The sequence below is a fragment of the Mastigoproctus giganteus genome, chromosome 8, assembly GCF_048544385.1.
Source record: "Mastigoproctus giganteus isolate SK-2022 chromosome 8, ASM4854438v1, whole genome shotgun sequence".
Lineage (NCBI taxonomy): Eukaryota > Metazoa > Arthropoda > Arachnida > Uropygi > Thelyphonidae > Mastigoproctus > Mastigoproctus giganteus.
Genome location: NC_143582.1, coordinates 125326070 through 125342686, shown reverse-complemented (window position 1 = coordinate 125342686; position 16617 = coordinate 125326070). Strand labels below are relative to the sequence as shown.

General features: G+C 38.5%; 1 protein-coding gene across 2 annotated transcripts in view; it reads left to right on the top strand.

Moving 5' to 3' along the window:
* LOC150081802 (SEC14-like protein 2) overlaps positions 1 to 13509 on the top strand; it is a 99049-nt gene extending 85540 nt beyond the window's left edge. For both annotated transcript variants that reach the window (XM_090379681.1, XM_090379682.1), the window contains exons 10-13: positions 3202 to 3288; positions 4691 to 4797; positions 9905 to 10226; positions 13328 to 13509. In XM_090379681.1, coding sequence (XP_090235807.1) covers positions 3202 to 3288; positions 4691 to 4797; positions 9905 to 10226; positions 13328 to 13467 — 656 coding nt within the window. In that variant the 3' untranslated portion in view covers positions 13468 to 13509. The remainder of the gene's footprint in view (positions 1 to 3201; positions 3289 to 4690; positions 4798 to 9904; positions 10227 to 13327) is intronic.
* The last annotated feature ends 3108 nt before the right edge of the window (positions 13510 to 16617 follow it).

The following is a 16617-nucleotide window of genomic DNA, read 5'->3' as shown; positions in this document are numbered from 1 at the left end:
ATCAAATGAAATTGGAGACATTTGTGGATCTTTGTGCAAATTCAATAGTGAATCTATTTTCATCGTTGCCATATACATCACTCCAGGGATGTCGTTAGATATAATTCAAAAATTCATAAACATGAATTTAATGCCGTATTCCATTGGGGATGCAAAATTATTGGAAGAGCACTGGATCGTATACCTCTAGTTCTCGCTGGTGATTTCAATCTAGAATTAAATTCTGAGGCTGGAAAGAAGTTTTGTAAATTTATGAAAGCTGTCTTCAATTTAGATATTAAGTCAAATTACTACACGTAATGGAACGACAATCGATGGAGTATTCACTCGGGAATTAAAATCATTCGGGTGTCAAAATTATATATCTTATTTCAGTTACCATAGACCAATAATTTTAGTGTTATTATAATCTATTTTATATGAATTATTTCATTGTACTCTAGTACAATGAAAAATTCCATTCATTGTACTGAAATTTTTTCAATAAAAATAATGCAGCAATACTTTTTTTAAATTTATTTTACTGTATCAGTTTCACAATGAGTTCCTGCAGTAAAGACGTTTTTAACGCCTTCCGCTGTGACATTATTAGTCTCAGAGTAGAGCGGCAGCAACTCATTATGTACATGGTACGTAATATTTTATTTTATTTTTTTTTTTTTAGGTCCTTGCCACTGAAATCTCAGGAAATTAGGTGGCAGGACCTGCCAGAGTAAATACCTATAATACTGGTGTACCTGGTCTGCCTCCACGGGGCAGAGTGTGGACAACGTTGGGTCCCATTAAGGGCCCAATGGCTAAATGACCTGCGGAACAACGGTACACCATACACTTTTAAACCTCTGGCATTGACAGTGTTCTGTTTCACACCCACAATGTATACTATGCGGAGATGGGGGAACCCCTGGTGCCGCTTGACACTAAACACACTCTACACTCCGACTTCTTCCTGGAGAAGCGATTAAAGTCTTGGGGGAGAAGCAACTAGCAGGTGAGGGCCGTGCAAGACTCCGCGCAGGCGCCTCCCCACCACCGTCGCCTCAACACTGGCTTTCTGAGTACCTCCTTGCCGTGACAACTCCAGCTTTGAAAATTTTAAAAAAATACTTCTCCTCTCAAAATTTATAAATGACCTTTACAGAATTATTAACTAACTATTTAGCAACCTTTTTGTCACCAAAAGGAGAGTTACTTAGTACAAAGAAGCGCGCTATCGAAGTGCAATAAAATATTGATTTTTTTAATTTTAATACAAAAAGTAAATTATAGATTTCAATCGTAATAGTTTTCCCTTGATAAGCATCGAATAACGCATAACTAATGTGATTTAAATTTTTAGCTCAATTAGCGACGGAAATAGACGGGGGGGAGAACACAACCGAGTGACATTATAAGGGTCCTTCGTTAGACTACGGACCCTAAAAAGTCCATGTTCTTTCTGTTCAAACGAGAAGTAATTCCCAGCTTTGACTGGCGACGAGAGTCGAACCGATACTGTACCTTTTCCATAATAGGCAAATTGACCATGGCATAACGCAGTTTGCAAGCGCAATATATTGGTATCTCATAACCTTAGTTGCTTTGGTACAAAAACAAAACAACAAAAAATAACTGTCGGCAAGTGTGAAACGAACTTCATTACTGTGCAGTTCATTCCTAAATCTTTTAGTTAAAAGTCTAACATGGACCATAAAAAATGACACCTCTCCATCTATTTAACGAATAATCTTCGGTTATTTCGCACCCAATTAGAAACTACTGCTATCGATTCATCATTACACTGATTAAAAGGGTGGCCAGAACGAATACTCCAACTTGCTTATGTCATTCGGTCTTCTTTATAAGGACAATAGCACAGAAAACTAGTGTATAGCTCATTGTTACATCTCTAAATGCTATTTTGATCAATTTAGAATAGTTGATCAAAGTACTGATACTAGTCCGGTTCAATTTAGAATGGACGCCCATGAAATTAATCATATCAGCCCCCTCGATAAGCTGGTTTGGCGTCTCCGTAGCAAGGTGGGCAGGAGCAGCAGTGCGTAGCACACGCTTCTTGATTAGACCGGGGTTCGAGCCCGTGACCACCAAATACGGAGGATGTGGAAAGGTCAAGAAATGACCATCGCATATCCCCGGAGCAATATGGCCTTAGTTGCTAAGGCTCCTAAAAACCAAATAACAACAACATAAGCTGGTTCCGAGCGGAAGCAATACTCGAAGCTTTTACTAGAAAGCATTTCAGATCAGCATGAGCATAAGACAGAATTTAGAAATGATATCGAATCACTTAAACACAAACTCGACTCAATAGTTTTCAAATGGTTATTCTTGGAGGTCCTTGCCGGAAGGAAACTTTTAACGCCGAAAAAGGCCCGAGTTCGAATCCCGTCAATGGCTTTTTTTTTTTTCACTCCGTGGCTGAGTTAGTCGGTTTTAGGCGAGGACAGCAGAGTCCACCAACACACCCCTTAAAGTCGGATTTTTCGTCCGGCAAACCAGGCAAACTGAAAAGAGAACAAACGCAATTTATGTTTAATATAAACAGGAGTCGGTGAGGTTGTTCTCAGGCTTTCCTAATAACCATTTTTACACTCTTGGAGATTTTAATAAGCTTCAGATCAAAAGCGAAAGAATTTGTGAAGATCGGGGATATAAATCCAACAAAATCCTACTAAAAACTCGCGCATAAAACTCACTCGTTTTTAAATTATTGAACCTATTCGCAGACTCATTCGTAACAAACAGTTCTTGCATAAACGCTGATCATCATACTGTATGTATATATACTCTCGTCCTACGTTGAATTTCAGTGAGTTCTCTAACTGGTACTATTTTTCCCACTTGATAACAATTTCAATCCTGTGGTGCAGAACACACGCTGTGAAAACAGATGCTAATTAACTACTCGGGAATTCTAATACAAAATAATCCGTACATCGATCATAGTTGCAAATAATTATCCAATTTTGCGCTTTTATCTGAAATACTCCAGTAGCACGTGCCAATCGCGCTGGAATTTTCTGGGCATATGATAAAAAATAATCATATAAACAATTGCGAAGAATGACAATCATTAAGTGAAATTGTGAAATGAAGAAGAGGTAACTTTACCGTTTTACGTCCGAAGTAATTTGTTATACTGATTCTCATGACAGAAGCCTTTTTTCTTTAATTATGCTAACAAGAGTTTATTTTCAGTCCCTCCGGCGTTTTACTGGTTCTACAACACTCTGAAGAGATGGATCCCTGAAAATATATTGTACAAATTAGTCATTTGCAACTCTGGTAAGAAATTTAAAATATCTTGAAGTCGCTTCTATCCTTGCCTTCTAAAATTTACCTTTTAATTAAAACAAACCTTCCCTTTCAAGTTTAAAGGATTAATCTTTTGATTAAATAGTTCCATGTCACGCTTTTTATTTATATCATTTCTTTCTTTCTTTCTTTTTTAAATTTAATTCCTTATATTTAATATTTTATTGCACGATGGTCTTAAATCTGAGAGGATCATTACACATTTCAGAAATAGTAACACAAAACCACGTATGCCTTCCAGAGATCAGGAAGACTTCTATAACAAGTTTTATTTTTATATATAAGAGGAAAATATAGAAAGATTTATTATTATTATTTTATGTACGCATGTTGGTATATGAGGTCATACGGGAAGAATAAATTTTAGTAAACAATGGAAGTCGGTATGGATTGCAAAGTTTGAGAACTAGACATCTAAGGAGAGATCTAATTGAGATGCGTAATGCGCTGAAGGGACTGGGTAAAATAAATGAGGAAGGTACGGTCTCCTTCGTGGGTGAACCAAGAACCAGAGAACAAATATAAAGTCCCAAGGAAAAGAGAAGATAGGATCATGAGTCAGTAACTTATTTGGCTGATGCAGAAAATTTCATTTTCTGGTCAGATGCGGAGTAGGTTAAAATAATTAAAAGCTTCTGAACAATAGACAAAGTAGCGGGGTCCTCCTTTCAGTTCTTAAATATGAGAAGTAGAGGACCATGTGAGGAAACAAATGGTAAATTGAAAAGGCGCTCAGAGAAGAAGAGCAGGAATTGTGCCAGGCAATAATACGCTTTAAGATTAAAAATCTACGTGGTAGTCAGCACAACAGTTTAATCGGTATGTTACACCACTACTCCAGAACTTGGGTATTCTGGGGAAGGGCATCGGTACGTTTAGCAACTTCAAAAGAAGAGCACAGGAACACGCCCGACGTGTTCCTGTGCTCTTCTATAAACTAATTCAATCCTTGATTAGGATTGAATTAGTTTATAGATTTCAGTCCTAGGGAGAGTTGATATTGTTAATTGAATGAAATTTATGGAAATGATAGCGTGTGTGATGAGCTAGGAGGAGGTATCAAGGGAATATGTTGACATTTCCGCACCGAAATATGCGTGTAGTACAGCTGGGGAATTTGTAGGAAAAGATGCAGTTGATATGGATGTGTAGTGGAGTTTGAGTTCGGCGGCAATGACTCTTTAGGTGTAAAACGAGGATAGCTTCCTAAAATGTGCGTTTAGTATACAAATATAAAACTGCGTTATCTGAAACCCACGGTTTTTACACCCGCGGTTAAGGAGGAATTACTGTGATGAAGTTCGAAATTTCAATTTTATTGTTAGAGACATTAAAAAAAAAAACGAAAATGATAGGTAACCCCCTATTTCAGACACGACAAAAGAGGCCCTGTTAAAGGATATTGACTCAGAAGTACTGCCTGCCTTTCTTGGTGGATTAAGAGTTGACAGTGATGGAAACGAACGCTGTGCGAGTTTCGTAAGTATATTTCGAATATAATTATCTCTCTATACATTAATTAAAAACGTTTTCCTCCTAATGATATTTATTCTAGCCAATGGGAGAAGAGAGCGAGGCAATTACGTCACTAATGCAAGTAATTATTGAAAACTGCCTCCATAACATTCGCCACCTCGTGCACATGCTTCACTGTCTAATTGGCATCAAACGTTCCATTATAACGTTTTTTCTGTACATTAATGAATATTGCATATCTGTAAATAGCGTTTTGTAAATATTTCAGTTAAATATTTTAGTCCTGCTCTTTCCGATGCCACAATATTCCTCATGTAATATGGAACTCGAAGCAAAAGGCCTTTTCTTAAGTGACCTATGTAAACGCAGGTAAATAATAACTAGGCAAATAAAGTATGTGGTATAAATAATAAGGTAAATAATTACATGGTGATATTTATTTGACCTTCAGAATGCACAGATAAATAATTACATAGGTCATTTCCTGATTAGATATCGATTATAGTGACAGTGTTTTTTTTCTACGCGGCACCGGGGGGGGTCTCCCCCTACTCCGCGTTTTTACTCTGTTTAGAATACAATACGCTGCTGAAGGCCACAGCATGTGTGTGTGTGTTAGTGTGTGTTTTGTTGTTCCTCTGGCCACTTAGCCAGCCTGGGGCTTGTGGAGAGCCAATAACATCCCCAGTTTCCGTCACTGCCCCGGGAAGGCGGGCCAGGACACATTAGGAGAGACGAAAGCTCTGGCGGGGCGAAAATAAATAAAAAAAATTTTTGGCTGAACTCCAGTATAGGGTACACCGATGAAAGCGAGGAAAGACAGCGGTGAATGACGGGTAAAGGCACCTCCCACTCAGCGCTGTGATTGTACTCACACAGTGGGCGTGGTCGTAGAACGGAGTGATTATACAGCAGGTTCTGTGATTGGGTGATTATTGTGGAGGCGTTTTCTTTCTGATTGTTTTGTGTCGTCGAGGAGGAGATGCTTAGCTTAGGTAGTGTTAACCCCCAATCCCGCTGTTTTTTAATCGGAAAATGAGTTCGCTATCTAATAACGGCAGCAAGTGGTGGGGGGGGAAACCCTAGGCATATCAACCTAGGAGGTCAGTGGGCAGGGGTCACAACTTGTCAATCACTGTTTTGCTGAAGTTTAATTCATCTGCAGTTTTACCAAATTTTTATTGGAAAGGACGTAATGGAGAGCTAGGAAGAAGGTAGGATAAAAGGGGTAGAGACCAAAGGGGGCAGTAGTTGAGGCACCCGCCTGATTTGAAAAGGGAGACAGTAAGGGTACCCCTGGTACAGGATGCCTATCCTGGTCCAGAGGGTGGGAGCTGAAAGTGGGTGATGGGGTGAGCCACTAGGAAAAAGGAGGACATCCAGGGTGGGGGAAGGCTATTTATCAGAAGGAGACTCAACCACCCCAAGAGGTGGTAGGATTAAAAGAACATAGGGAAAGAGATCCCTTTGGTGGAGCGTGCTTTTTGCAGCTCTGTCCCAGACTGACCTGGGAACAGAGCTGTAAATGACCCAAATGGCCAGTGTCAGCATCGCACACCATGCCAGCTAGAAAAAGCTACAGCATGGTGTCAGCTTGGATAACCATGAGGTCCCTGAGGGCCTGCATAGCCATCAGTCTGTGCGGTGAAGAGGCTAAGATAGAACATGCAATTAATAATAACTTTTATTCACTCAACATTCACACAGTTTTATTTTTTGTAGTTTTTTCTTACACTTCCTATTTCATTTTATATATTAGATTAGATATCGATCAGTGCGTTTCGACAGGTATGTTTTTTACGTAGAAAACATTTGACTTACGCCGTCATACCTCTATACATTACGTAGAAAAGCGTGCACGGGGATTGGCGAGCAAAGCGAGCAGGGCTCCTAGTTATTCATTAAAACAATACTAGTTGTAAAACTAGTATTGTTTTAATGGATGATTTGTTTACAGTAAATACTATTTTGATTATGTATTTTTGATTTATTATTACTTTTGTTGTAATTATTTTGTATTCTTATTGTTTTTGAAATATGCGCTACAATCACTTTTAATAATAATATTTTGTGGGATCCGAATTCGATGAATTTTCACTTCCATTAAATAATACAATTTATTTGGTAATATGTAAATCTATGCCAAGCTAATAGTTATTATATTCTATAACTATAGTTACTTTTTGACTTTCGTCATTTTGTAGGATAAAATGAAGCATGTGGTTCATACTCTAAATCATAGCAATTCTGCTTTTTCTAAATAAGTATATAAATTTTACTTATAGCCCGTGGTTTGTGGGGATTTATTGTTGCATAAATAGGAAAATGCGGATGTTTCTCTGCAATATAAAAAACTAATTGAACAAAATGAAACTTAACAATAAAATTTAATCAGTTTTGGCTGTTTGTGAAGGGGCATGTCCTCAAAGAACTTTCGGACTGGTCAGATGTTCATATATTGCAGGTGTCTACTAGCAAAACCTCACGGACGTTGCTCAAAGGCAGACTGGATAAAGGGCGCCCTCCTGTGATCAGATATAAGGGACAACCAATTAAATATACTTCTACTGCCAAATATCTAGGAATTATGCTAGATGACTCCTTGAGCTTCATCCCGCATGCAAAATTTATCAAAAAAAACATGTAAGTCATTCCTATCCAAACTACTGGTAAAGTTACCAGAAAAGATTGGGGCTTAAAGGGCCACACGTTACGTTTATATTGCAATTGCATCTTCCTCTCCATCCTTGCTTATGGCGCTGGTGCTTGGGGATATAGAGCCACGAAAACAGCTATCATCAAGCAACTCCTTCAAGAACAGCGAGCGGCTCTTCTCATAATGATCAGGACCTGCAGGACTACCTCAACTGTGGCACTTCAAGTGTTAACAGGACGGTTGCCCATTCATTATGAAATACAATACAGGTACTTGAAATATAACTTAAAAATGGGATATTCTATTCTCTCAATCATATACAACTCGATTTAAATACTTCAATTTCTAAAGAGCTGAAACGTCTTCGATCCATTTTTGTTAGCAAATGGCAAGATGACTGGAACACTTCTGTACTTGGCACTTCTTCTGTAACAAGAGAATTTATTCCTACTGTCATGGAATTCAAGAAAGTGGATTTCCTTTGGTTTACCCCTGGTCTGTATGGATCTTATTTACTGACTGGACATAGGAGTTTGAATAAACCAGGACTGTCTCCTACTCCCTTATGTACTTGTGGGCTCGTAGATTGTAGTATTCTTGTAGATTACCACCTATATAGCGATTTTAGAAATGAACTGCAGTTAGCCACAGGCGTATTTTCTAGTGATAATAAGGCACTGTTGATTCGAACCTTAGATGCTTTTAAGGCACTCAACTTATTTGCTTTGCGTACTTTCCAGAGAAGAATGGAACTCAGATCGTCCGTACGGCTGATTGACTAGTGATTGACATGTTGGACCCTGCATGTAAAAATGATTGAGGGCTAAACGGAAATTTACTTGATTAATATGCCATAGATCTCTGTTATGTCGTATCGTCAGGTAAACGTATTTTTTGATGCTTTAAAATTTCACCTAGACTGAAAACTTGTTTTGATAAACTGTGTTGATTGACTTGTATATAAACTGTATATAAGGTATTCATTTATTGGGATGTAAAGTTCCTAATTGTTCTCCTGGGATCTTATTGACGGAGTACTTCACTGGATTAATCTAATTAACTGAATAACAAGTTTAATCTTGACGTTTGTGTGACACATCTTAAACCCAGTGCTGTGTCATTGTTGGACCTGTGACTGATGGACTCAGGACTAAACTCTACGTATCATTGGTGGTTTGTTGAAGACCATCAACTTCCTTCTGTATTTCTTCAAAAGGATAGTTATTGTTGTTATTTGGTTTTTAGGAGCATTAGCAACTAAGGCCATATTGCTCCGGGGATATGCGGTGGTCATTCCTGACCTTTCCGCATCCTCCGTATTTCGTGGTCACGGGCTCGAACCCCGGTCTAATCAAGAAGCGTGTGCTACGCACTGCTGCTTGCTCCTGCCCACCTGGCTACGGAGGCGCCCAAAAGGATAGACCCCTAAGAGGAAATTACCTTGCTAATTCTGGTCTGATGTGGTACATAACCCTTCTTTTTCATTCTCTCAAGAGGATAGGACTATGGATATAACTTTAACTCTTGCTGATCCTGACTGGAAGTGGTTGTAGGATGATTTTTCCCATGATTGAGGCTTGCTGAATATCTTTGAATGCTGCTATTTCCTTGTCGGGATGGGATTTCTCAAGAACTTTTCTCCTGAAAGATGTGTAATTTTCCACTCCCTTCTATGTCTGTAATCTATGTTCTTCTATAACTTCCGTTTCGTTGGCGGATCCATTTGTTTGATCCTCCGCTTTTCTATACTTTCCTTCCCCTTCCATCTCATACTATTACCACTGTATCCAATTTCTCTTTCATTCACTAAATTTGATCTATGCTGGCGTTTTACCCTGGTTTGGATCAACAAGATGATAGTAGATCCTAACCGTCTCAACGTGGCGAGGAGGAACGTGGTGACCAGGTGTTGCCGGACAAGTACAAAGCAGTTAATGGGGTTGTGAAACCCTGGGGTTCACAACAACACATGAATTGAATTGTTTGTGGGGGGGGGGGTATTCCGATTAATGAGAGAAGATACGCGAACCTTCTCCTACAGTTTGCTTTACCATAAAAGTATGTGTGAGAAAGAGGATTTTCTACTGTCGAAGGCTTTCAGGTCCCTGGATGTAAATAAGAAACGGCGTCCTTCCTCTCTTTTACTGCAAGAAAACAACCTAGTAAAAACTTTACTGGTCCAAAGAAGGCTAGTGCCGTAGCTTCCAGTCTTCCTTATTAACACTGTCTGGTTTCTTCTTTTGCTGTTTCATTTATACGAAGTATCGTTTTTCGTTCATAACTTTTAAAATCAGGATAGCAAATTTAGCAAAACTAACATATTAGAATAGAAATTTCATTCTACAAGTTCCATTTTTGCTAAACCTACTTTATTTCAGTTGTTAGCTATAAACAGTACGTGAAAAGTATTATTGTAAAATGATGAAGTGTAAAGATTCGTTTATTTTGTTCTAGATAAATCAAGCTGGTAAGATTCCAACCTCTTTCTACACGGAAAACATCAAATCTGATTATTTGTGTACGCCAGGAGTAAAAGAAATCCAGATTTCCAGTGGTTCTGTTGTATCAATAGAAACTGTTATTGAAATACCGGGTTCCGTGTTGCGCTGGGACTTCCAGACAGTAAATAAAGACATTTGTTTTGGTTTGTTTTACAGAGCCACTGCTCCAAATAGCAATAACGAAGATTGTCTTCAGGAACTTTTGAAACCAAAAAAATACGACTGCCTCAGCGGGCCTGAGAGCCAGACTTATTTCTGCCAATCTCCAGGAACATGTAAGATATTTTATACCCTATTATCGAATTAACACACACACACACATATATACACATATATATATAAAATTATTTTTATTACAATATATCATCATATCAATTATTCTTCATTATAATTTTTTAACTGAAATCCGTTTTTTATATCGAAAATTTATAATGATATTACAATATTTAAAGTTTATCTTTTACTTCAGTCATGTTCTTCCCCTCCTCCAGCTTGTGATAACTTTAAAGAAGTTACAAGCCACCGTTTCGAAAAGTGTATTTAATTAGGAATAAAACACTTGGATCTTTTATGCTTTGTAATAGTTCGAAAGATTTGTCCTCCGCGACTGGATTCGACATTATACTGTCACGGAGAACAATATAGTGTCAAATCCACTCGTTTGAAGAGGTCTGCATTCCAGTACCATCAGTGACTGTTGGAATTTCTGAACGCCTCGTTCTATACGGAAAACTTAAGGAAGGAGACTATGAAGATAAAAAAAAATTCATTTATTATATTTACGGCACCAGAACTTGTTGCTCGTCCATATTCTGTGGACAGTGGCTGGGGTTTCCCACGGATCCGCTTTAAGTACTAGGTGATGCTGCAGCACAACTTTGCAAAAGCAGTCGATTTAGGTATTGTGCATTTGTTTGTATTAGTGTGTATCCTCAGGCTGATTTATATATTGCAAAATCCTGTAATAACTAGAGGAGGAGGCTACTTCTTCCGCTCAGATCGGCTGACCACATCCACAATTGAAGAGGACTTGAGAAATTCCTCCAGTCACCGATGGAAATCGAACACGGACCTCTCGAAAAGAGTGGTAGATGGCGATGCATCGTGGAAAGGACTCATTATAACTCACTTCTATTTAACAAAAGAAACAGTGTGTGCACTAAAAAGCAACAACGTTGAATTAAAAACCCTATTGCTTCTGTTTATTAATATTGCTACAAGTCTGGGTACTTGTTGCTTAAACAGTAAATAAAATAAATAATAAATTTTTTCCTGTTAAGTGTGCACAAAACTTGAAGTGTCTCTGTCCCAATAACGACTGAGGTAAATACTGTTGTTCATGTGAAAGTTTTCAGTCATCAATCGAGAAACTGGCCCATAAAATACCATTACTGTGTTTAGTATTTCGGTGGAAACCTCTCTTACCCCATGCCCCATTCACATCAGATAAGATAACATCGGAATGGCGTTAAAGAATCTACACGCATCAACAAGCACCATTCAGTTTTAATTTCGATATCGTTCAAATCTTTAGCTTAACTGGTGGATACTCCAAGTCAATCTGCAACTCGGAGGTAATTTATTCCTGGGAGACAGTGTTCCTAGTTGCACCACGCGGTAGAACAACAGCAAATAAAATAAAACACTCCGCCAAAATACAATCATTGAAAATTTAATTAAGCTTAAACAAAAGCTCGATTTCCATACAAATTACTGATTTTTATAGCCACGTGTCACTACAACAACTTCATGTTATGTGCTAACTTTTGTTTTCATTATAACATTCATTATAACGCTCTCCATTAAAATTACGAAATTCGATTGTAAAAATAACACTGTGTGTTAATTAAAGCTGGCTTATGCTGCTGGAAAAAAAAATTATTATCTATGAGATGGTACTTTCATCTCTTTCTTTTTATAAGAAAGAGGCTTTTATAATGATTTATAGCAATAATAAAATTAGTCATATTTTTAAAATGAATTGTAAGTTCATTTTATTGTAAGGCATTAATTTCATTCGGCGTCTGTAGCCTGGCCACACTCTAGTTTCGTCTCTGCAGAACAAAATATGAACTGGAATATCATAAGAATGGCGCTCTTATCGTCTTTAATAGACAGTGCAAAAATTCCCCAATGGCAAGCCAAAATAAGAAGACCACTAAAATCCTCTGTCTTAAGCGGTTTCGTTTGACTATTTTAATTTTTATGGCTCAATGGCAGCTTGTCGCGAGAGGAGTCCAATGCAGTCCTTCACACGGTGAAGGACTGCACTGGAATCTTCTCCAGAGGGCGGTTTGGCGCACATGACCAAAAGTGAACGTGCAAACATCCCAAGGATCCAGCATAAGTTAAATGTAGGTGCTGCCTTCTAGTGGAAATTGAGGCTACCAGTTAATTCTCATTTCATTTATTATCATTATTTTACAATTTCTAGTAATATCAATTCAATATCGTATGTTTTTGGAACTATTACTGATCATTCATAATTAAAAATGGCTTCCTAATACTTTACCTAAACTAGATTTAATAAGAATATATGTCCTTCAGGGATCAACATAAACATAAATGAAAAATTTTACGAAAGAATACCGTAAAATTTTACCGAAGAATGCAACGGAACACCGGAAAGGTGTTCTGGGGCACTCTGGTCCATTCAAAAAAGGAAAAGGTCCCCAAAATGATCTCAAAAGTTGGGTGAATGGGTTAAACCAAAGATCAAAGCAATTAATCAAATTTATCCCCTTCAAAGCAGTCCTCCCCTCTCTTTTACACACTGCTAGCAGTGTCTTTCGTACGTTTCTTCTTGGACTAAGGCCAATTCGGAATCACATGGTGTATGATCGCTGGCGTTTACAGTACCTGAAATCTTACAGGAACTGGTCAGGAACAAGTCTGTACAGAACAGCAATTCTCTTAGGAATGAAGAAAGACTTAAGTATGGTTACCAATTTTGCGAATTACACCTTGCATATAATCCTACTGTATACTTTATTTTCCGAAAATAAATTCGGTCCCAGACTTTGATTTTTTGGCAAGTACCATACGAAATGGCAACATCTCAGCAACTTCGAAGTGTTCCGTCTGTTACACGAATTATGATAAAATGAGCGATCCATTGCCTAGTAGGAGATGCCAATTAACGATCGGCGTGTGCATCATTTCCTACACACGTTCCGCCATGTTTAAACTAAAACCTACTTAAATGTTTTCAAACAACAGTTTCTGCACAAAAACAGCAAGTTTGCGAATTACACCTTGTAATCTCTACTGTGTTTTTCATTTTTCTATAATAAATTCAGTCTCAGAACTTCTTGCTCTCAACTTCCATTCGATGTTCAAATATTGCTTACTCATATTTTTTATTTTATTTTTTCAGATATTCTGAGGTTCGACAATTCCTACAGTTGGTTCAGACACGCGAAAGTAGGATATCACGTGGATGTTTTAGTTCCTGGTAATTCAGAAGAGAACAATGGACAAATTCATGTTAAAAGTGAGAATATAGAGGATGACTGAACTCCTTCGGGACTATAATACTGTTAACTCGATTTATCTGTGTGCCCCATTAAAATGCTGATGATAAAAATTCAATTCTTCCTTTTCCATAAGATTGCAGGGAAGATATTTCAACCCAGCAGTTGAAATCAAATAAAAGTAGAACACTTTATTGAGTTCGATTATGGGGATATTTCCGCTTCGATATAACGCTTCGGATGAATATAAACCAAACCCTTAGGTAGAATACTCCGCCTCGATCTAAGTGGGAGCAGAAAGATCCTTATGATTCTAATCGAACACAGTAAAGTACGAATTTTATTTCGTACGAAATAAAATTCGTACTTTACTTCAATGATTTTCGTATAAAGTATGAAAATCATTGAAGACTGAAACAGTCTTCAACGATTGCGCGTTGCGAATATTTTAAATTTTAATTCAAGGAAGGCTAATTCATTGCATAGTTTGCGTACTTTTTAATGATAAAATATAAAAACACAAATGACGAATATCGGAGTATCCCTCAGTATTTGAAACTCTGGTACTCAAAAATAAACTGAATTTATTAAAATTGGAATATGAAGCATTTTCTTCCTTACTGAGACCTCACTCATATTCATACCTCACTCACTCGTAAAATAATCTCGTGGCATTTCATAATACATTACGATTACTGTTGTCCTCCGTGACAGCATCCTTGTCACTCGTTTGGACAGGTCTGGATTCGAATCCCGTCATGACTGGAGGAAATATCTAAACGGGCTCTTCAATCGGGACTTAGTTAGCGGAGGAAGGGAGCCTCAGGAGAAGGAAGTAAGGTCTCCACCCCCCGTGAATAATTCCGTGTTTTTCATTTCGCACAACATGAAAATCGGCCCGTGAATAGGCACCTCACAAACATAATACACAACAGAGCAATATGGTCTAAGTCGCTGATGCTCTTAAAAAAACAACAATATATCGCTGTCCTTTCAAATCGTTTGTGGAAAAGGCTTTGAATCTCTTCGAAACAGGAATTTTTATGGTCTTTTTTTCACATGCATGAATCTTGGGTGTGGGCGTCATGTGCACCTGTTTATATTAAATAAGACTACGAAAATATGAAGCCGGTTAGAGAAGATCAAGTACGACCAATAGAAATGGGATGGCTATAAGAATTTCAAGATGATGGGGTTTCGTCTTGGTTTACAAGGTGGTTTCACTACGTTTCCTTGTTTTCTGTGCTTCTAGGACAGCGGTGACAGTAGATCGGCACTCAAGGAGAAGAGAATGGTCTATCAGAATTGAGTTGCAGCCTGGCATACAGTACAATAAACAGTCTGGCTTCCATCACTCCATATCAAGCTGAGAATGGTCAAGCAGTTTTTTATAGCTTGGATTCTTCCAGGTGACGCCTTCAAACATATGCTGATACCAGACAAAAAATTAGTCACGGGGTATTCAGAGCGTATAACAGAGCGAACAAGTGTATCTTCTCTACTTGTTTGCTTGCAGCAGGAAATTAGAGTACAAGGTTAACTTGTTTTCTCCCTTTACTTTACAGGTATACCAGCTGGCTAAGGCTTCCACAACGAAAGATGGCGCGCAGAAAAGACGTTAATGAGTAGTAGCATTTGGCAGGTTTAAAGGATATCCTTTAAAGAAGTAGTGAAATTTGCTGGTATTTAAAAACGAATAGTACTGTAATCATGGTTTAAGGAATGAATATGAATCGAAATCTCCCATAAATCAGTGGCAGAATTCTGGTTGCTAAGTGATTGTGATAGGCAACAAATATCAAGTCTACGAGGAACCAGATGGCTTGCCAAACAACACCTCCTTCATGTCACAGAGCCCGAGTACACGCTGCAATGCACATACCAGTTTCTGCAGCCAGGATCTGAAATCTGGGTGTCAGCGACGAAAACCACTCTAAAGCCATCTCATCTGATGAGTACTGGCTTCTTCGCGGGTCCTCTTCAAGCAGAAGTTTCCAGAAAAGTTTACTTGTCTCAATTAAAATGATAGCTAGCGAAATTATTACGCCAAGTTTTAGGCAAATGTGTAATTCGAGGATCTCCCGAAACCCCTCTCTCAGTTGTAGCGTGGAGGCTCAGGATAGACGACAGATTCCTACCCATGGAAATGCTCCACAAAGTCCAGGAGATGGATGTCGATTACAAGAAGTTTCATCAGGGAACAGCTTTCGTCTTCAGCTGAGAGACTGCCACTGTTTTATTTCGCGCTGTGTATAATATGAAAAAAAAAAGTTTTTTTTATTTTCCGTGTATCAAGTGTATATATATATACACACTTGATATTTATACACCAATCAGCCAAAACGTTATGACCGCCTACCTAATATAACGTTGGTCCCCCACATACAGCCAAAACAACTCGTACCCGGCGAGGCATGGACGCTACAAGATTTCTAATTATGTCTTTTGGTATCTGGTACCAACACGTAACCAGCAGATCCTTTAACTCCTGTAAGGTTCGTGGTTGAGACCCCGCAGATCGGAGTCGCTGTTCCAACACAAACCACAAATGCTTGATGGGATTGATGTCTGGGGAATTTGGAGGCCAGGGCAATACCTGGAAGTCTTCCTCAAGTTCCGCGAACCAGTCTCGAACAATCCGGGCGGTGTGGCATTGCGCATTATCCTGCTGAAAGACGTCACAGCCAAAGGGGAAGACCGTTGCCATGAAAGGGTGTACCTGTCAGCAATGATGTTTAGGTGTGTATATGTTGTATTCTAATGCATTAAGGGCTTATACCTCAAGCTGCGAAAGAGTTAGACTATGTATATCTTAGTGCACTTGCATCATTTATACACAGCCAATTAGCAATAGCGGCGTCGTTTATGTTACATCTCATATTGTGAATACCTTAACGACGAGTTGCCATGACATTGCACTACTTCGAATAAGTAACTCTTCATCCAAAGGAGAAGACTGTTGTTACTTATTCTCGCAGCTTGAGGCATAAGCTCTTAATGCATTAGAATCCTAACTTATATCATACACCATCAGGCATCTCTCATATTGTGGAGATATACTTCACAACTGTTTTGTCATCATTACATCACTCGGGTACCTAACCACATCAGGCTCCAGGGGGAGCCTGATGTGGTTAGGTACCATCAGGCTCCAGGGGGAGCCTGATGGTGTCGAGTTTCCAAGAATAGGTAA